Source organism: Netta rufina, assembly GCF_964035555.1.
Source record: "Netta rufina genome assembly, chromosome: 15".
Lineage (NCBI taxonomy): Eukaryota > Metazoa > Chordata > Aves > Anseriformes > Anatidae > Netta > Netta rufina.
The window spans coordinates 7,054,601-7,075,036 of record NC_140138.1 but is presented as its reverse complement, the minus strand read 5'-3'; the positions used below and the strand labels follow the sequence as shown (position 1 = coordinate 7,075,036).

Genomic DNA, 20,436 nt, shown 5'->3' with positions numbered 1-20,436 from the left:
CCCGAACGGGGCCTTACTGGGTGCTGCTGGGACCGTCCCCAGGGCTGGCTGAGCACAGCTCAGGCCCAGGGCAAGCCGGGTGCTCCCACCACAGCCCTGGGAGGACGCCGCAGCCCCTCTGCCTGCTCTGCCTGGCAGGGGAGCGGCTGCTGGTGGAGGCAGCGCTGCCTCCCTCCTGCCTGGGGCTGCCCGGCTCTCACCCAGGGCTGAGCTGACTCAGCAGCGGTTGCGGCGCAGATCCTGCTCCACAGGTCGGGACCACGCAGCGCCGCGGCCCTGCTTGCCTGCCGTGTTGCAACGGGGCTGCAGGGTGGGTGGAGGGCGGTAGCACGGCTGGGCCCAAAGGGCTGCCCCTGCCTCAGCCAGCGGGGCCTGCAGCAGCTGCAGCCCCACAGCATTGGTGCCACTGGGGTTGCTGCTGCTGCCCAAAGGCTGGCTGCAGCCCAGACCAACACCCACCACGCTTCGGACATGCACAGCCAGGGCCCTGGAGGTGCTTTGGCACCCCAAAGTGGCACAGGTGGCTTCAGCCGGGTGCACAAACCATTCTGGAGTAACCTAACAGCGAAAGCTTTACAGAGCTGCAGCCCCCTGCGCTGCCCCAAGTCCTGCAGCCCCTTTGCCCCATGTGCCGAGGCCGCCCCGGGCACCCAATTTGGGCGCTTTGCCGGCTGCTCGCCAGGCACGAGGACGCCTGCAGGGGCGGCAGCACGGCAGCCGCAAGGAACCCCCTGGTGCTTTGCGCTGGCAGCCAAGAACGGTCCCGACTGCGAAGCGTTCAGCAAAGCCATTTATTCCACTTTCCTGCTCCCACAGATCTCCAGATAGAAACCCACGCGAGGACGTCCCCATGCCCCAGAGGGAATTCACTGCAAGTCGCTGCATACACTGGCACTCCGAGCGGGAGCCCGGCGTCGCTGCCGCTGGCCGAGTGGAGCCCTGCCGCCACGGGCAGAGGTGCTCGGCCAGCAGCCTTGTTCCTCAGCTGTGTCCACTGCAAAACACAGCTCTGTCCAAGTCAACAAAGGGCAATTCAAAATAATTAAGTTTTGTTCCTTAAAAATGAAACTGGGACCTGAATGCAGCAGTGTGTCCCTGAAATCAAAGCATAATTCTAAGGCTTCAGCACCTTCACGTAAGCACATGAACTCTCTGCAGGGGGCTGCGCAGATTGATCTGGGAAGCTCGCTAGAGTTTAATGGCCATAAAAATACATAGCTTTCCCCTGCTTCAGACAAATCCAAACCCTCCTGGCTGGACAGTGGAATCACGTGGGCAGCATTTGCAGCCAGCGACTGGTTGGAAAGTTAGACGAAAGTCTCTAGTCTCCTCACCCACTTTTAATCAATCACAAACAGGGCGGCATCACTCCATCGGCTCAGCCACCGCCTGCTCTGCCGCAGCGTCTGCCCTGGGCTGCACCGGCTGCTCCGCCGCCACGGCCTCGGCCACGGGCGCAGCCGCCAGCTGCTCCAACGCAGCCTGGCTCTCCGGCACGGCCGCCGGCTGCTCCGCTAGCTCAGCCGCGGCCTGCGCAGCCGCCTGGTTCTCGGCACTATCTTGAAATTCGTTGCCCGCTCTAGCAGGCCCCGCCAGCTCGTTCGCTGCCTTAGCCGCTGCCGCGTGGTCGATCGCCGGCTTCTTCGGCTTCTGCGTGGCTGCCACCGCCTCGGCCAGCTTCTCCTCCGGCACCATGTTCAAGATCTTCAGGGCAAAGAGCAGCTGGAATTTGGCAGTTCCAACAAAGGAGTTGCCCAGGAAGTTTGGCAGCCCACCCATGCGGTCCTTCTGGGTGTAGAGGGGGACACGAACCATGCCCATCACCTGCAACAGCACGGAGCGCGTTTCAGCAGGGGCCGCGGTGCCCTCTGCTCGCTGCGGGAGCGAGCGGGACCCCCCCACGGCCCCACACCCTCACCCCAGGTCCCACCAGCCCACGGCCCCGGTGGCAGATTCCCCCCCGCACCACCACCACCTGCCCTCACCTGTGCCCAGCCCTGCTGAGGCCCCTGCGCTGCCTCTCCCCGTGCCCCCTGCTCTCCCAGTCCAGCCCACAGCACCCAGCCCTGGCCCTGCTCCCCCTCTTGCCCCCCAGGGGGGATCCCGCTGCCCAGGCTGCCCCAGGCTGCCCTTCTTTCCCTGCACACCCTGCTCTGCCCTGCCTGAGGATGCTGCCGCTCACCCACGCGTCCTCCTCGACCGTGCTACGACCCAGGGCCAAGCTGCCTCCGCTCACACGGCCCCCAACACCGGGTGGGCGCAGGGGGAGCCCCTCACTCTGTGCTCTGCCCCGGGGTGACCGCAGCGCCCAGGAGGAGGCCGCCTTCCTGCGCTGCCCTCGTGCCACGCGGGGAGGGCTCGGGGTGGAGCAATGAGCACGGCACCGCACCGGGGGCCGCGGGTCGGGCCTCGCCCGGGGCCTGGCGCCGCGGGGCTGCGGCCACGGGGGGCGGCGGGAGCCGGAGCCCTCCCGGCGCCACGCGGCTGCCGCAAGGGGCGGCCCGGCGGGGAGCTTTGTCCGGCCCGGCCCGGCCCTAGCGCCCCGAGCTCCGCACGCCCCTCCCGGCGCGCCCCACCTCCAGCCCGTGGTCTCGGGAGTGCACGGCGCTGATCTCGATGGTGTGCAGCTCCTCCAGGGTCAGCTGCCGGGCGTAGAAGTGTGCCACCACGCGATGTGGCCCCTCTGTCAGGTGCGAGCACAGATAGTCAGCCTCCGTCAGGCGCACGCAGCCCAAACCCAAGCCCAGCACCCGGTTCAGACCGTCCTCCAGGGACCAGTAGCGCCGATCCACGAACCCCCCGGGGAAGCCCAGCAGGCCGTCAAAGCGCATCTGCATCTGCAACAGAGCCGCGCGGTCAGGGGGGGCTGGGGGGGGCCCCAAGGCCCGCAGCGGAGCGGCCCCGACACCCCCGCGATCCCCGCGTCCCCCGCAGCCCCGTCCCGGCGTCCCCGGTCCCGTCCCGGCGTCCCCGGTCCCGGTGCCCCCTGCCCGCCCCCCGCTCACCAGCACGGCGTAGCGCAGCGGGATGCGGCCGAACAGCATGCCCGGGTTGGGCGCGTAGAGCATGGCGTGGCACGAGTGGCTCCAGCCGGGGCCCAGCCGCATGGCCTCGTAGCGCGTCAGCGGCTTCAGCTCGGGCACGCCCGGCACCCCCAGCGTCGGCAGCGGCGGCAGCGCCCCCGCGCCCGCCGGCAGCGCCCCCAGGGCCGCCATCGCGCCCATGGCCGCCATCGCCTCGCCGCCCGCCCCGCCGCCCCGCAGCGCGCACGCGCGGAGGCCGCGGCCGCCGAGGAGGCGGGGCCGGCCGCCGGGCGGACCAACGGGCGCCGGGCGCCGCCGCGCCCCCGCCAATCGCCGCGCTCCCCTCTCGCGGCCCGCCGGGGGGCGGCCAATGGGATGGGGCGGCGCGGCCCGCGGCGGGCGCCATATTAGGGAACGGCCGCACGGGGCCCAATGAGAGCGCGGAGTGGTGGGGGGGAAGGGCGCGAGGAGCACGGCGGGAGAAAAGAGGGCGGGGCCTCCACGCGAGCCGAGCCCACCCCCAGCTACGTCACCCATAACCACGCCCCCTCCCTGAGCCACGCCCCTTCATGAAACCCCGCCCCTTACCCGGAGCCACGCCCCCATCCCTCGAAGCCACACCAACCGACCCCGCCCATCAAGGCCACACCCCCTCCATATGCCACGCCTCCAGCCCCGCCCCCTCCCGAGGCCCCGCCCCCTGGAGCAGTCTCAGCGCCGGGTCCCGCCTTTATTTGGCTGCCGCGGCCGCTCCCGGCCCCGCGCCCCCCCCCCCCCCTCCGCCCCCCCTCCCGCAGCCCCGGCCGGGTCCGGGTCCGGGTCCCGGCTTCGGGTCCGGGCCGGGGCCGCTCAGAGCCGCTCGGGGCCGTGCTCGTCCTCCAGGTGCAGCCGCGTGGGCTCCAGCAGCAGGGGCTGCGCGGGGCCGCGGCCGGGCAGCGCCTGGGCGAAGTCGGAGGAGCCTGGGGGGGAGAAGCGGGAGGTCAGCGGGGGGAGCCCCGCAGCGCGGGCCCGGGGCGGGTTCGCGACCCCCCCCCCACCCCGAGGGCCCGGCCCGGTGCCCGGGGGGTGCCGCCAGGAGGAGGAGGAGGAGGAGGAGGAGGGGACGTACCGGCGGTTACTCCTCTATACCGATAGAGCAGGAGTCGGGCCCCAGGGCTGCCCAGGCAGGAGGAAGGCAGACAGAGGGAAGCGTTAGAGCTGCCCGAACGCACCGCGCTGCTGTGCGCACACAGCCTGCAGACACCGGGGGTGTGGGGGGGGAGGCTCAGCTCCCCCCGGCCCGCCCCGCCTGCAGGGAGCCCCGCGGCACCGGGACGGACCCGTGGGTGCCTGGGTGGGTGCAGAGCAGCCCTGCTGGAGGCCACAGCCAGACCAGGCCCCTGGTGGCACTGCTCGCAGCCCAGAGAGGAGAAAAGGGGAAGGACAGAGACAAAAGGGGGAGGGAGGAAGAGAGAGAAGGGGGCGAGGTGCCCCTGTGTTAGCCCCCCCGCAAGCAGCAGCTCTGGGCACTGCTCGGAGCAGGACCCCGCACACCGACCCTGTGCCCTGGCTGTGAGCCTGCAGCACGCCGGCCCAGCTGGGAAGGTGCCAGGGGTTGGGCACCGAGCCCACAGCCCCCCCACGGGCAGCCTGGAGCCTGGAGCTGCACGCACAGCACCCCCCGGTCTGCGGCACCCCCACATGCCCAGCGGCACGGCCGTTACCTGGCAGGTAGATGTCTACAGGAGGGTCGGTCTCGGACTGTGTCAGGCTCCTGTGCTCGCCGCAGCCGCCGTCCTGCAGCACGTCTTCGACAGAGGGAGGGCAGCTTCCTGCAACCAGCCAAGAGCGCTGGCCGTCAGCACAGGCTCCATTAAGGGCTACCCTCCGTGTGAGGAAGGGGGCCTGGCACTGCTGGGCACACCAGCCCAGCTCTCGGTGTTTCACAGGCAGGCTGACGGCCCAAAAGGCAGCCAGGATCTCACCAGGACCGCAGCGGTGCCCGTGGGATGAGCAGTCATAGCCAGCACTGTGCTGGGAGAAGCTGGGTCCATAGCCGGGCACTGCTCCCTTGCTGTGCAGCGTGACACGTGGCGCTGAGGGTGGGCAGCAGCTGCGTGGGGCAGCAGCTGCAGGCTTTCAAACTGGGCTGAACCCCTACCAGGCTCCAGGATCTGCTGTTCTGCCTGTCAGCCCCCCAAAGGCTCTCCCACCCCATCCCTGGGCAAGGTCTGAGCACAGGAGCAGGGCCCCTGAGGGGCAGAGGAGCCCAGCTCTGCTGAACTGAACCCAGCTACTTGTGCAGAAGTAGCAAGAAGAGCTGCTTGGCAAATAAACTGGGGGGAGCCATTGACTTTTCTCCCCCACTTCCCAGGAGAAGCCCTGGTGGCTGTCTGGTGAAACAGCAGCTCAGAGCGATGGATTTTAGCAGCCAGATGGTTCTGAAGCTGTATGTCCAGCACCTGGCTGTCCTTTTCACAGCACAGCAAAAAACGAGGCCTGATGGCCGAGTGTACACTCACCCTGCTGCAGGGACAAGGCCTCCTCGATCTCCTCCCCTGCCACGCTCTGTAAGAAGGAACAGCACAAGTTACTTCAGCCTTCGCTGCGCTTGTCTCCCCCTCCAGCTTTCTCCACAGAGCTGTACTTGAGGCCAGGGACTTGTGTCAGGGAGGAACAAGGGGCGCAGCAGCACCATGGGCAGCTTTACAGTGGCAACAGAAGAGCCCTGTGGACGCTGGAAGAGCAAAGCCCAGCTTCCAGCCCTGCCCTAAACACTGCTGGGCTCCTCGAGGATGGTGCTGGGCCAGTGTCAGCCCCACCACGCGCTGTCTGCAGCCCAGTGGGGCTCTCCCACCTCCCGGTTCCCAGGACACGTTAGGACAGGCCGTGTCCTTAGCCCTGTAGGTAAATGGAAGCGGCTCAGGCTGTTGGCTCGGGGCTACTCGTGCTCATGCCCCTGTCTTTACGCTGTGACTGAGGAAGTGACGCCCCTTCAGGAGCCGCCTCGTGTCCCTGTAGCCCCACAGTGCAGCCCTGGCTCAGAGCAGCTCCCAGAGGAGCTCAGACTTACTTCTGGGGAGCTGGTCTCCCTCAGGACCAGCTCGCTGCCGCCCAGCGCTGGCTGTGAGTCCGAGTCCTCAGAGAGCTTCTCTTCATCCTCCTCGTGGATCGGGGACGAGGGAGACCGTAGTGTGCTGCAGCAAGAGGAAGGCCGTTTGCAAGGACCCACAGCGCTGCCAGCACCGTGCTCCTGGCAGCTTCGGGGGTGACGGCTGAAGCTGCCCCCACCCCTGCCCCATCCCCTGCCCAGCACGCCCCCCACCAGCAGGAAGGCAACGCAGGAGCAGGAGCTCTAACCATGGAGCTCAGCTCACCACAGCTCTCCAAATCAGCTCTGAACAGTGGGGAACAGCAGCGCTCCCGGGGCAGACCCGCGCGGTGCAGAGCTCCACTGGGGCAACGGCACAGCTAGCACAGAGCTCCACCACGGGGCTCCCTGCCTAGGGGAATGTTTGGAGTGGAAAATCACAGGGCAGACACGGAGCTCACTTCAAATCCGTGCCCAGCAGCCTCCCTGTGCACCACAGGATGTACGACAGTACTTCCAGCTCTGACTGCAGGTCCTGCCAAAGTGACACGGAGGTGGTTCCCTTCTCCCTGTGACAATCTGTGAAGATCACGTCCTTACATCCCTGTCACCCTAAGTCAAGGTGAGGCTGCAAACCAGCCCCCTGGGGTCCTGCCAGGCCCTGAGGTGGGCTTCCCAGCAGGCAGGGAGCTGCTGGTGACAAGGAGGTGGCAAAAAGCAAGGAGCAGCTGGAGCACAGCAAGGAGCAGCACACCTGACCCCACCTCACTCAGCTTTCTGTCCCTGTGAGGGACGCTGCACAGGATCCACACCTACATCCCCCAGCACAAAGCCACCAGAGGAGGCCTCAGACAACAACCGAAGGATCCCAACTCAACATTTTGTCCTCTGAAATTCAGGGCACTTCTCTCCCCATTCTTTTGGTCCTGGGGAACTCCACGGCAAGCTGAAATCCAGCAAGGTTTCGATGTCAAACACGAGCTGAGGGAACAACTGCACTAGAAAGGGAGCCATCTCCAAGCCAACCCTTAGGGGACACGAGCTGGTGACTGCAGGCTGAGCACAGAGGTGGTTCCCCAATCCTCTCACTGGCCTGAGCACCCGCTGGCCTCCTGACGTTGCAGGATACCAGTGCCACCAGCAATAGGACCAGTGCCAGAGCCCTGTGAGCTCCCAGTACGTGTGGCCACAAGCTGTCGGGGCTGGCAAGAAGAGCAGCCCCCTCTGTCCCCGTGCTGACCTATCTGGGGACTTGCTCCGCTTGCCCTTTTGGTGGCTGCTCTCCACGGCTCTGTCCATCCCGACCAGCGGCCGGCTCGCGGGGGGAATCCCATCCACCACGCCGGAGTAGCTGATTTCATCGTACAGAGGAGCTGAGGGGATGGAGGGGGAAACGGAGCGAAGGCCGTTCAGAGCTTCCAGCAGGGAAATGGGCTCGTAGCCCGGAGGGATGTTGTCAGAGCTCTGCGGGTGAGAAAGAGAGGGGCACGTTAAGAAACCCTCACCAGGCTGGAGACTCCCCCCGGGGGGAGGCCCAGCTGCAGCCCAGCACCGCACCTCCTGCACTGCCTCCCAGGCAGCCCAGCAGTGAACTCCCCAGATCCTTCAGGCCCTGTGGCCTCAGGTAAATGAGTTCACGCTGCCACCCCGCCAGCCACGGGCAGCCCAGCCCCCTGCAAACCAAGAGGCAAGCCTGCAGCAGTCCAGGCTTAGATTGATTTCATCTGTTCTGTCCCCACATCCTCAGGGACGTGGTTCTGGGCTGTACCACAGCTGGTGTGATGCTGCTGAGCTCTAAACTGCCTGGCCACGAACTCCTGTAGCTTCTGCTCTGGATCTCCTGAGCGCAGGGCTGCAGATGACCCCCCCTCAGCAACCTGTTCCAACACAGCCACTAGGCTGGGGGTGAGCTGGTGGCTCAGCTGACTCACCTGTGGTCACAGAAGGAGCTAGATGTGACGGGGAAGGAAAGAGTGGGTGGCAGCTGGGGCCGTGCATCAACCTACACCCCCTAACAAATACCCCTGGGATATTTCTGAGCTTGTGCCCAAGATCACGGCTGGGGATTGTGAGAAACCAAATCAGCTGAACAAGGAATAAGTTCACAGTTGCTGCCACCTGCAGGACACAGCTTCAAGGGCCATCCCCACAGAGGCTTTTCATTTCCAGACAGCAGCTCACAGATGCTGTTTTGTACACAGGAAGGTCAGGGAGGCAAAACCCACGGGCTCAAGTTTGGGATGCTTCCTTCTGCCTGTGAAGACCAAGGTCTGAGGGTTCAAAGGCTGCTCGTTGTGGTTCACGTCAGCGAAAGCTCAAGCCACATGGCCCAGCTCAGAGGCTGGAGGACGATCTCTCAGCCACTGACTATAACACCCTGGCTGAAACCAGTGAGCTGTCGAACAGCCCAGAGAGACGCTGCTCTGCTCTTTCTCCTGGGCCACTTTGCACTGGGCCAGCCTGAGGAAGACTGCAGCCTCCTTAATATTGTTGACAACCGGCTGCACTCAGTGGGAGTACACAAAGAGGGGACAAACAGACCCTGCCTGGTGTAGGGGCCTCCCTCACCTTCCCACTTCTGGGTTCCCAGTCCCCCAGAATTGCTGTTTATCTGTCCCCGGCACGACATTCTGTATACAAACTCTCACACCAACTTGGAGAGTTCTCGACACAGCAAGCTTTATCCTTCTTGTTCCTGTAAAAGCCAAACAGCCCACAGCAGCCAGCGCTCCCGATGCAAAACCAAGCCCAGCTGTGCCTATTTGTCTACCTCTACATCCCTGCATCAGGCTAGAAAACAGTGAGAAGTGCCCACACCAAGCTGCCAAGGGCTGAGACAAGTGAGAGGGAGCTTTTGTACGAGCCAAGGGGACAGCAGCTTGCCTACAGCCCTACAAAGCTATGGAAATGTCTTCTGCAGCCAGGCTCCAGAGTGCGGGGCAGCCCCTGAGAGTCAGCATCAGGTCCCTCTGGTGAGCTGCTCCTGCCTCGTTTATCCCTCTGCACGCAAGCCAGGGAGGTCAGTGATGGTCTGTGCAGGGTGTGAGCATCTCGTCGCTACCACAGAGACAGTACTCGAGTGCTGCAGGCTGTGCGGGGGCACAAGGCAAACCCAGCGTGTTAGCAAGGCCTCGTGTGGGTAACACGTTCACGTGCTAGTGACACTGCCGGCAAGTCATCACCGTAGGAGACAAACACAACCGAGTCCACTTACTGTGTCCCTTCTAGGTTTCCTGCTGGGCAGGGAGACAGTGTTCACTTTAAGGGGTTTAAAGAGACACTGCCAAGAGAAAACCACGTTTTGAAGTATTTTTTCTTGAGGTTGGTAACACAGAGACACCCAGAACTTCCTCACCTCGCTCCAGGTGACAACGCCCGCCTTCCTCTAGCTAAACACCCCACTCTTCTTTACAACCTTTGTGGTTTCTCCCCTTGCCCCATCTCTTAGCCCCGATTTTAGGCAGCAGGACTCCAACACTGAAGAGGACAGATGGATAAAACTAGGCTGCTTCTGTGACAACCCCCTTTTGTTCCCATTAAGGGCCGTAAGATGATCTAGTGGCAGATCTCCCTCTCCTCACTCCAACCTCATGTCCTGACAGAGCCAGCCGTGCAGTAGCACTGCTCAGGCAACGAGCCCTCAGCACCCCAGAGACGTGTGATGTGGCCCTGAGGCCACCAGCACCGCCTTTTCCATCCCATGCTCACTCAGCTGCTTGCCAGACCCTGATCTCTGAGGGAGGCTGGCACAAAGAAGCCTTTCTGGGAATCCCAGTGCCAAGGGACTTCATCAGAACGCGCTGCCACACAGGTGTGCGTGCAAGTCAAACTGTCACCCATATTCGCCCAGCCAGGTGCCCTGAGTCTGCCAAATTTCTGTACCTTCACGTAACTAACCCAGGAAGGGAAGGTCCCAGCTCTCCAGAAGGGCCAAGAGGCCAAGCAAGCTGTGCACGCGCACGCTGCCTGCCCAGGCTGAGAGCAGCACGCAGTGTGTACTGGGCGGTGAGTTCTACTTACGGAGTGCTCGTCATGGTCAACGCTCTGGGCCAGGACGGGGCTGAACGACACCGGTGACAGAGCCCCTGGCTTTTTCCTCACGGCTCGGATCTGCAGCAGGGCGCGGAAGGCTGGGAGAGAAGAGCAGGCAAGGTGAACACACGGCCGTACCAGCTGCATGCTGCAGCTCCTCATCAGCCAGAGAGCTGCCTGTGCTGGCAGGGAGCATGCCAAAGCCAAGCACTGCGGTCTGGCTGCTGGACAATCACACTTGACACTGTACAGCATGGTAAGAAAGGCCGTGCTCAGCCTCGGGCAACACACCACAAGCTAAAGAATGGTGGGGAGCTGATGTAAAAACACTTTGGGTTCATTCAGACCCCACAAGTCTCAGTCTTGGGGTCCAGCTGGCCCTGAATGTCCTCTCAGCACCAGGCCTGCTATCAGCTGCTCGCTGGCCAGTGCTGTGCTGGTGAGAGACTCCACGACAGCAAGAGGGTGCTGCTAAAATCCTGTCTCCAGCAGTGATCCCTCAGCCCTCCCACCACAACAGCTTTGATCTCCACTCCCTGCCCATTTTCTATCTGCAGATCTTTAATATTGCTAGTTCCTCGGTGCCAAAGGTGCACGGAGCAGCCAGCTGTTCTGCTGCAGCTGTGAGGACTTGCTCGTGCACAAGGAAAGCCCAGGCATCTCCTGATTCCTTGCTGCGCCCAGCCGCCCGCTAGATCGGCCAAAAGCCAGAGGACAGAGGTGCAAATCCATCCTTGCTGCATCTGCGCTCCCCAGATGCAGATTCCCAGGAAGTCCAACACAGGGATGCTTTTCAAACAAATACAGCCTAATCCCCCCCAGAATACAGGCGAGATAACGCTGTTCCATGTTTTAAGTTGTGCTACTTATAGGCAAGGCTGTCTGGCACTTCCTCTGATAAGATCTTGCTTTCAGTTACTGCATCTTTGCCAAGTCTGCACTGCTCAGACTTACTTTCTCAGGCCAAACATCTGTCTTAGGCTCTTTTTTTTCTTTCCCTAAGAAGTTTCAGTAAGGAACAATGAAACACCTCAGAGACCAAGCACAGGGTAAAATGCACGATCTCCAGCCAAGACACAGGCATTTTCTTGAGGCTCCTATGTCTCTGTGCCTTTGTGAAGGGACATGGAATTTAGCAAGTGCTGCCTGAGTGTCAGAATGGATATTTCACCTTTTCCACCCTCCGGGAGCTGAGCAATGCAGGTTTAAGTAGAACCTCCCAGCCCTGAGAGCCTTGAGCAGGAAGAAAATCGGGGCTGTGTACTCAGTGCCCACCCTGCTGCCCCCCTACAGCAAGCAGGCAGAACCACCAGGCTGACCCCCAAACAAAAGGGCAAAGCAGGAGTACGTCGAGTAAGAGGAGAGGTCTGCACAGAAGCAGTTTGAGGTTTCCAGCGGCTTTGCTTTCAGCCACTGCTCTGTACCACCTTCCCCTCCTGTCGTGGCTGGCCCCAGGAGGCTCACCTCGCTCTCTGCACTCAGTGAGACCTACCAGCAGCACACCAGCTCGCTCCAGACAGCGAGGAGCGCTGCAGCCACTGTCAGATCTGCGTTGGGAACTGGAGACCCCAGCCCCGTGGGTGACTAACACAGGGCCAGGGGAGCACCATGCAGAGCAACCTGGGTTTTCAGTCTGTTTTAAGAAAAAATTTGAGGGAGTCCTGCTAACAGCAGCAGGATGGCACCAAGCCAGTGCTGCAGTTTCAGCTGCACCAGAGCCAGTGCTGCCAGACACCTCGCCTAGCGGGTGGGGACCAAGCAAAGGTCTCCAAACTGACTGTGCTCTCGTCTCTGCCTCTGTAGTGGTGAAGATTACATGAGGTAGTCAGAGAGAAAAAAAATAAAAATCATGCAAAGTACTTGGAGAGCCCTCCAGTGGGGCTGGGTGCTGCCTAGGCCAGATACACTCAGGATAAGATTCTGCGTTCCCTCCTTGGGGAGATTTTCCACCTTCCTCACCAAAACACAAGAACCACCTACCTGGCACTGCTCAGAGCACCTGCACCTTCAGAAGAGAGGGAGAGGAGAGGGCAAACGCCCAGGGAGGCGCTGGACGAAGGGCTATTGCTATTCTCCCACGTCCTCCCCTCCCTATTCAGCTGGAGGTGCCGGGAACCTCCAGACGTCAGTCTGAGCAGCAGCATGTTTCGTGCTGAGCCTTGGGACAGGGTAAATGAAACACAAACTCATCCTCACAGCCCCTGCTGACCAAACAGGAAGCGAGGAAGGCAGGAAGACGCCCTTGTTTCCTGGGCACATACTCACGCAGCCTGCAGATGGGGCAGTTGTTGGCCTGGTAGCGCAGGGTGTCAGCGCAGGAATTGCACAGGCAGAGGTGTCTGCAGGGCAGAATGAGGGTGTCGCGGAGATCCGACAGGCAAACCACACACTCGTTGCTGTTGTCACTGTTCTCGTCATCCGAAGGCTGCAAGAAGAGGAAAGGCTCTGGCATGCGAACGGAAGGGGCCACGCTGAACTGCCAAGGGACTGCGCAGCCTGGGGACATTTCCCACCCAAAACTCCGTGAGAGCGCTGCCATCCTCTTTCTTCTGCTCTCAACAGGCAGCTCTCAGGGAGAACGAGTGCCAGCCCACGCGGCCCTGCTGCAGACACCCCTTCCTCGCAGGGCTCTGCTCCGAGCTCTCTAACAGCCAGGGAGCAGTGCTGCCAATTCCTGGCACAGCTGTCTGTTCCCACAGCCGTGCTGAGAGCAGCGGGGAGCCCCTCTGGGGCAGGGATCCCCTTGGCTGAAGGGGACCAAGAACAAGCTCCTGCCTGGAACCAGCCTGGAAATTCCCAAGGGGCTGCATGGAGCAGGCTCCTGGCAGCAGAGCCTTTCTGCCCCACATCTACAGAGGGCAGGTTCCCAGGAGGGGCTGCTGGGTGCAGCAGGTGAGGCTGTGCTGGGTCCGGACAGAAGGAAGCACCCCAGCCATGCCTGATGCAGATTCCACAGCTCCTCTGACCGAGTGGGTGGCTCTCCTGACATCTCTCCCAGTCCCTGGTGCTGGCACAAGCTTCAATGTAGCTGTAGGAGAACCAGCCTGGGGTGCTGGGCTGCTCGCAGCTAACCCAGCAAAAAGATCATGGTGAACCTGCATCATGCTACTTTTTCCATCCCTCAGAGCCCTACAACTTGGATCAGAGTCACTCAAGCAAGCTAATTCTGGCAGGAGAAGCACACCCTCCTACCGCAAGGGCTCAGCACTGACCCCTGAGACCCCCCAGTCTCCCTACCAATGCCACAAAAGTTACGCCAGGGCCCAACAAACTGGTAACCCAGCACAGGTGCCCCTCCACTTTCACCTGTTCCCATCAGAACCACCTCACGAGGCCCCTCTGGTGCTCTGGGGTTAACATGTGCCACACCACGGGGAACCTTGGTGTAAACAGCCATAAACAGCATCTGCTGCTCCCACATCCACACCTGCCCTTCTGGCTGCCAGCCTGCCTGTGCCATCACATGCACTCCTCGTCTCTGTGGGAGGTGGGGAGGGGAGGCTTTTTGTTTTCCTGGTCATATGGCTCACTATGTGTACCGGGAAGAACAGAAATGGTCCCAAGCCAGCTGTCTGATAAGCCACACGTGTGATGGCTGGATCAAGAGATTCATCCCATGATCCTGCTAGACCTAAACAGCTTTTAATCCTCTTAAAAAGATCAAGTGAAAAATAAATCTTCTCCCTCCTGCCTCTGCAGGTGTTACCTGTTGGCACAGGCAAACAGAGATCACAGTACGCTTTGGGCAGGACACCACGTTACTTGGAGAGGAAGTCTGGCTTCTCCTTTGTTTGCAAATCACACGCTAATAGACACAGAGCAGTCCGAGGCCAGTGCTTGGTATGTTCTGCAGCCCAGGTGGCAGCAAAGGGCAGCTCTGCATAAGGCTAAAGCAAGCACAAAGCAGTCACACAATCCGCCTGGGGCTATGCGGCACGACAGGCAGTGGTTTTTGTTAAAGCATCTGTGTACACATCCCTTGATGTTAATGATGCCTCGCTCCCTCCCGTGGGTGACTCCAGCAAGCAAGCCCTACACAGCTCAGTTCCCTGCACTGCAGCAACTGGGAAGCACCTAGACTGGCCAGCGGCCTTCGGGCACCAAAGGCAGCCTCAGGACTGCCCCTCCAGGCTCTGAAACACCTCTTCCCAGCATTGCCCACCCCAGGGAATATCCTGAAGAGCCTACCACTATCTAAAATGATCTCAGCACAGCTCCATTGATAGTTCAGGTCTTATAACAGTGAAGAGGGCTGCCATCCCTAGGCTTCCCCAGCACGCCACAGACTCGGTGGGCATTTTGGGAAGTGTCTTCATATTGCCCTGCCAAAACTCGTAAATAAGGTTGAAAGCAGAAGGTGCAGGCTGGAAACCCGCCCCTCAGGGAGCAGGAGCCTTCTGAGCTCCTTTACCTTGGTCTCTTGGTTGTTTTTGTTCTCGATGCCGTAGATCTCCTGAAGCAGGTAGCTCACCCGGTCAACCTGGGGAAGAAGACAGCGGTTAGAGTGCCAGCCACCCTGTTGTCACTGCTGTTTCGTGATCATCTTCCCTCCTTTCCTGAGTTAAAATGTCCACATGGCACCCATAGCAACCAGCTCTAGAGCTGCTGGAAAATATTCATAAAAACAAACATCACAAAGGATGGCTCGGAGAACGAGTCTGTCCCTGCTCCAAAGCAGTGCCTGTCTCATCTGGTCTGAGCTGAGAGCCCAGCTGGCCACTTCAAACACTGTCAAAATCGTCTCAAACACACACACTCTGCTTGTCTCAGAGATCACGAGGGAACACATGCCCAAAGCTCAAATAAGCCAGAGGCAATCGGCCTTCCACAGCCCCTTCTTTCCATGAAGCACAGCTTAACTTTAGCCAAGATGAATTTCCACCCACCTTTGTAAGCTTTGTAAGCACTACGTTGGTGCAGTGTCACTTATTGCTGTCTCCAGGCCCTTGGTGGCATCTCTGAACTGGAGCGTGGCAGCAGAAAGCAATGCCAGGCACAGGTGGGAATCATTCACAGCCCCAGGTCTCACAGGATTTGCTGCTGCACAGCTTCCCCAGAGCAAGGAGCGCTCCTCCTCACAAAACCCAGCAGCAGGTAGCATGGAGAAGCAGCTGCAAGGTACCCAGCTGGCACACAGAGCGAGTAAGGGAAGGAAATGCCTTCCTGGCAGCTCCAGCAGCTGCCCAGTTGACACCAAGCAGTGAAGCCAAGCCACTGGGTTTCAATGGCTTCGATGGCCGTGTTTCAGTGGCTCACCATTCTCCCAGGGCTTTTGGCATTTCCAGGTGCACTCGGCCTCTCTCCCTCTTCTGTCAAGCCAGGTGCTCAGAAGAGCAACAGCTGTGCAGTGGGCTTCCAGTGATGCAGAACACACCACGTGCCCAGATGGGGGCAGAAGCCAGTTATATCCATCCTGCTCACCAGTTTCAAAACGCTCTGAGCTGGGATGCAGCAGCTTTAACAAACTAATTCCAGAGTTTCCCCGCTTAACTCGGCGTGCAGCTTTTACAGACGATCTGTTCTAGGCCTGCATTTCAAGGCAATGAGGTCAGCAGTTGGACTGCCGAGCAAAATGCTCTGCAGTGTCTCACAACTCACCCAGGAAGTTTGGGAACAATTATGTGGGAGCTGTCCTTTTATAACTCGACATTTCAAAGAGATTCTTGTTACAGCATCCTGGCTCCTCGGAGGATCGTGATGAGTGATAGTGAGTGCAGAAGTGGTCAGCTCAAAGAGCAAAAGATGTCAGGAAGGGAGAGGCGAGAGTCTCTGCAGGATTTTGTATCCACTTTACTGCTTGCCTCTAAAAACCCCGTGAGAAACTCAAATCACAGCGAGAAAAGGATGAGCAGTGCAAGAGAGATCGTAGTAGTAAGAGCTATTGGTTTTAAAGCAGTAAAATAAACAGGGGTGAATAAGGAGGAGCAGGTGATATTGCACAATGCAGTCCTTCACCTTCTCGCTCCTCCAACGCATCCTGCACCACATCATCCTCCCAAAGGCTCCTGTTGCTATATACAGCCTCAGCTGAGGCACACGGGAGCCACTGGCCAAGTCCAGGTCGTGTTTTGCTGCTATTCCATCTGTTTGTATTCAGTCCTGTTCTTTTTTTTTTTTTTTTTTAAAACAGGTTGGTACATACATTATAACTGATCTTGGCTGAGAGATCAAAGCAGCCAAGCTCATTAGCTGCTGCTTCCTGCTCCCAAAGAGCTTTAGAGATCAATGCATGCACGAGGCACCTGGGAATCCTGGCAATGGCGAGGAGGGGAAGGCAAAAGAAAAGCAGTGATGGGGAAGCATTTACAATGTTATACGGATGGATTACTCCCAACATACACTCCATACCGCTGCTCTATGCTCTCATGGGTGCAGATGCTACACTAGTTTCGGTGGTACTGTGTGTTCTTCTAGCGAGAGCTTGCTTCTATTTTAAAAGCCATAAGAGAGAACATATAAGCATTAAATTTTACAAACTGCCAAGGAAAAAAAAAAAGTACCCACAACCAAACACTGAGTGGGAAGGATACACGCTCTGCCAGTAAGGACACACAAGCACACACTGTTTCACTGCAGGAGTCAGCTAACCATGTTGTGGCAGGGTGGGAACTTCCCTGGAGAGCACTTCCAGCAAGATAGGCCTCCGTTTGGGAAGTCCGGAGTGCTAAATGGAGAACGGAGCACACGGGGCAACAGTGTGCACGACAATCCAGCACCGAGTCAGAGAGCTCACAGAGACGTAAGTACTGTCATTTAAAAAAAAAATAAGGCAAGATAAACAAGCTGCTTTTTGTCAGCTCAGGAACTCAGTGCTTGTCTCTGAGCAGAAGAAAACGTGAGAAAGGTGGGGCTGGCATCACGCTGCTCTGCTCCACACAGCTGGGCAGCCTTTCCCAGCAGAGCACACGAGCTCTCCCTTCAGAAGCGTGGCTCTTCTGGATGTTCCCACTCCAAACCTGCCTCTGCGTGCTCTGTGGACTCCTTTCTGGAACCATCTCTGACTGTCAACACCACATGTGGGACCTAGCCAGGAACTATGCTGCAACAAAGCCAAGTTAAGGGCCGAGGAGCAGAGGGCTCAGAACAAACATCGGGCTGGAGCTGCCAGTAACTCACCACCAGCACTGGGATAAAGCTGGGACAGCAAGGGCTAATATTGCTTTCGCTGGGCACAAGTGAGTCTGAAGGACAGGCTGGGAGTTTCTGCACAGCACTGGTGAGACAGACGGTGAATTGCTGCGCAGTTTTTATATGCATGAGTACCTGACACCATTTGGTGGCTCTTTTCTGACCTGGGCCATCTTAGAGCAAATGACTCATCCCTGAGTTCATCAGAAAGCATCTAATCAAGACACTTAATGACCTTCTTGGTACCGAAAGGCCATTTAATTTAGATGAGAGGAATCCTGGCCATCATTCAGCAACAGCTCAAGTGGAACACAAAGCAGAAACACGGCACACACCTAACGGTGAAGGGACCACCCCTCAGCACGCACCCTGCAGTGAGCCTGGGGGACCCTCACCGGGCACCTTCCTGGGACAGATGCCTCAGTGCAACGCAAGCTCCAGGGCACAGCCCAAGAGCCAGGTAAAAGAGCAGCAACACACGGGCAGCCCGTGTGGATGGCCTGAAGGATTGCTGACTTCCATCTCCAAAGCTCAATAATGAAAAATGTCCTCTAGCAAGCAGTAGCAATTGACCCTCATGAAGGCCCACGACAGGGAGCTCTGTCTTCTCAGAGAAAGGACCCCTGTCTGTATAGACATTCCAGAACAGGAAGCCTGAGGCTTTTTTTCTTTTTCCCCATCCTTTTTTTTTTTTTTTTTGGAGTGGACTCAAAGGAAAACCAACCAGCTCCCTGTTCTTCCAGCTTGTCTTCCATGGTCATGTAACTGCTGACGGTGGCTGACTGAAAACCACAGCTCATCGCCTGATACATTTCACGTTGCCCTCCGGTCTCCCCACACCCTCGAGGCTCTCACCCCACAGCAAGCAAGCTGAGCAGCTCGCGCTGGGGCTGTGGCACAACACTGGGTGCAGGGACCCTGATTCGTGCAGTTCTGGCCAGTCCAGGGAGACCGAACCACGCTGTACTTAACATTTATTCCAAACTGTAATAAACTGTCAAGGGCAAGAAATTTGCACCTTCTGCCCCAAACACCAGCTCTGTAAGCACCTGGTTTCAACACAGCTTAGAAATTTTGTCTGAACGCAGTTTGCAAGACAGGTTCTGCAGACAGAAAGCCATTTACAGCTGCTGCTTCGAGGCAGCCAGTTTGCATCTGCATCAGGAAAGGGACTGTTCATCCTAACGCAGTCATCGGACAAGATAACATGCTGGAACAAAAAAGGCAACCGGAAGTCAGAGCAAAACGATTTTTAGAGGACAAAAGGGAAGACCGTCTGTCAGTTCCTCCACACTGGGAGCTGGTTCTTGAAAACGGGGTAGTCCAAAGTACCGTAGAAGTGCCTGAGGAGGAGGAGTGAGCACCAAAAAGCCAGGAACTGAACGATGCCTGGAGGAAGTAAAGCTGGAGAAGATGAGGAGCTTCAGAGCATAAAGTTTGGGGAGTGGAGGACAAAAAGACAATGCAAAAATGCACTTCTGCAGCATGAAGCACAAATCTAACCTTATCCGTGATTATCCCTCCTGGATGACAACGCACATACTGCATGCTTAGGAACAACGGTGAGAAGGAGGCTGCTGCACGGTGCGTGTACTGTGGTGAGGATGGAGGTCACAGCAGCACGGATGGCAACAGCCAAGTTTCCAAGCAACACAGAAGAAATCACAAGATGTGGGAAGAATCCAGACAAATCGAGTGAGTAATTCTCAGACCTGACAAGAGCTCCAGCAACGAAAAGGATCACTGCCAACAGGCGCAGGAATGGTGGGAGGAAGCTGGTCAGGTACTGAAAGTCCCCTCACCTCGGTCAAGTTTTAAATACAGCACTGCTCTGTGAGAACGAGCGACCACCAGAGATCCCACTGCTCCCAGTACATGATCTGCTGAATTCCTGCCTCTTAAGGCCATGCACCAGATTCACATCAGCTTGAGCTGACCTAACCTGAAGAGCATTATCCTTCACACAAAGGCAGGACGCATACTGGAGCTGTCAGGCTATTTAAGAGTTTTTCAGGAATCAGGGCGTCTCCCAGACACACTTGACCAGCTCACTCCTAACTTTTACATTATCTCTTCTCTTTCTCCAAGACATTTCAATTTGATCCTTGCAGCACAATCTCTACCAAGCTTCCTTTCAGAAGCTTAAACTCTTAGCCATCTTAGCAGTTTGCAGTTGCTTATGTACCTCCCTCTGTGCAAGACAGCATGCAATTACAGTCTTGATGAGGCTTTGCACAGCTTCTGTGCATCACACCACACGGGGCTGGGCTAAAGAGGGCTCTGGAACCCTAATGTTCTCCTGTCTTCCCCTTATTATGTGTGCCTCAGTCCCTTGGGACATCTCCACAGATATTATGGACACAAAAAGGAAGCCTGTGTGGGGAGAAGACATACACAAGACCCCCCAGTATCTTAATGCATACGCATGTGGAAATCCAGCAGTTTTCTGCCTCTGGGTAGGACACAGGGTAAAAGATATCCTTCCACAGCACAACACACACAACCTAAAGCCACTGGGCAGCGTGGACAAACAGATGTGCTTCGCATTACTAACACACACAGTGCTTAAGCTCACTTATGTAAACCTAATTTACTTGCACCTGTGCAGAGATGGAAACATCAGTTCTGTGCTACAGCTAGCAGGGCTCCGCCAGTTCTGTATTCAAGCAACAAACACATGCAAGGCAGGAACGTCTATGGAAGCCTGGATCTATACATAGTGCCTGACTCCCAGAGAAGGACAAAGAGACCCACACAATTGCTCAGCCAGCCCCGTGCTGCAGTATTTGTTCCCCAACACACCCAGCTGCACAACATCTAACCTAACATTAAGCAGCAGCTCGCTGCCTTTGCTTGTGTTATCAGAGCGAACCAGCAGAGATCTCGGGCTCTTGGTGAACGAACATCAAAGCTTCCCGTTGGGTACAGCTGGGTATCTGTGGGACACCAGTAAATGTATTTAATTAACAGGAAACAGGTACTCACGATCTGCTTCTGCTTTAATGGCTTCACAGAGTAACTGCCATCAACATGCTAGGAGGAAAAAAAAAAAGAAATGCATTAAACAGTCAAGGTGTACAAATTAAGACAGACTCATGACCAAAACTGACTGCTAGCTAAGGGAAGGGTGGCACATGCATCTAACCAGGACAACCTGACTAGCAGTCATTCCCAGCAGGCAGT

General features: G+C 58.2%; 2 protein-coding genes across 6 annotated transcripts in view; both read right to left on the bottom strand.

The window, feature by feature from the left end:
* Window positions 1-777: 777 nt before the first annotated feature.
* On the bottom strand, window positions 778-3,259 carry NUDT16L1 (nudix hydrolase 16 like 1). Of its 2 annotated transcripts, XM_084296256.1 has the most exons (4): window positions 3,006-3,259; window positions 2,762-2,837; window positions 2,577-2,683; window positions 778-1,824 (listed from the first exon to the last, which is right to left on the bottom strand). In XM_084296256.1, the coding sequence occupies exons 1-4, from the start codon at window positions 3,231-3,233 to the stop codon at window positions 1,366-1,368; spliced, it is 870 nt and encodes a 289-aa protein (XP_084152382.1). In that variant the 5' UTR covers window positions 3,234-3,259; the 3' UTR covers window positions 778-1,365. The 2 variants fall into 2 exon arrangements, with proteins under 2 accessions (XP_084152382.1, XP_084152381.1); XM_084296255.1 differs by having other exon boundaries at window positions 2,577-2,837.
* A 553-nt stretch (window positions 3,260-3,812) lies between these two features.
* Window positions 3,813-20,436, bottom strand: part of MGRN1 (mahogunin ring finger 1) — a 50,968-nt gene continuing 34,344 nt past the window's right edge. The window contains exons 8-18 of one of the 4 annotated variants that reach the window (XM_084295988.1): window positions 20,239-20,286; window positions 14,537-14,605; window positions 12,391-12,550; window positions 10,114-10,223; window positions 9,308-9,373; window positions 7,334-7,557; window positions 6,076-6,199; window positions 5,525-5,570; window positions 4,727-4,834; window positions 4,132-4,178; window positions 3,843-3,982 (exon numbers count right to left, since the gene is read on the bottom strand). In XM_084295988.1, the coding sequence (XP_084152114.1) occupies window positions 4,138-4,178; window positions 4,727-4,834; window positions 5,525-5,570; window positions 6,076-6,199; window positions 7,334-7,557; window positions 9,308-9,373; window positions 10,114-10,223; window positions 12,391-12,550; window positions 14,537-14,605; window positions 20,239-20,286 (996 nt within the window). In that variant the 3' untranslated portion in view covers window positions 3,843-3,982; window positions 4,132-4,137. Of the gene's footprint in view, window positions 3,983-4,131; window positions 4,179-4,726; window positions 4,835-5,524; window positions 5,571-6,075; window positions 6,200-7,333; window positions 7,558-9,307; window positions 9,374-10,113; window positions 10,224-12,390; window positions 12,551-14,536; window positions 14,606-20,238; window positions 20,287-20,436 lie in introns of all 4 variants that reach the window. The other 3 variants (XM_084295986.1, XM_084295989.1, XM_084295987.1) reach the window with 3 other exon arrangements.

Bases quoted from the DNA above. Each gene is read 5' to 3' on its own strand.
- NUDT16L1 (XM_084296255.1), bottom strand. From the start codon at position 3,233: ATGGCGGCCATGGGCGCGATGGCGGCCCTGGGGGCGCTGCCGGCGGGC. The intron at 2,838-3,005 runs GTGAGCGGGGGG...GCTCTGTTGCAG, and splicing joins CGCTGCGCTACGCCGTGCTG to ATGCAGATGCGCTTTGACGG. The intron at 1,825-2,576 runs GTGGGGCGCGCC...GTGCTGTTGCAG, and splicing joins CCCGAGACCACGGGCTGGAG to GTGATGGGCATGGTTCGTGT.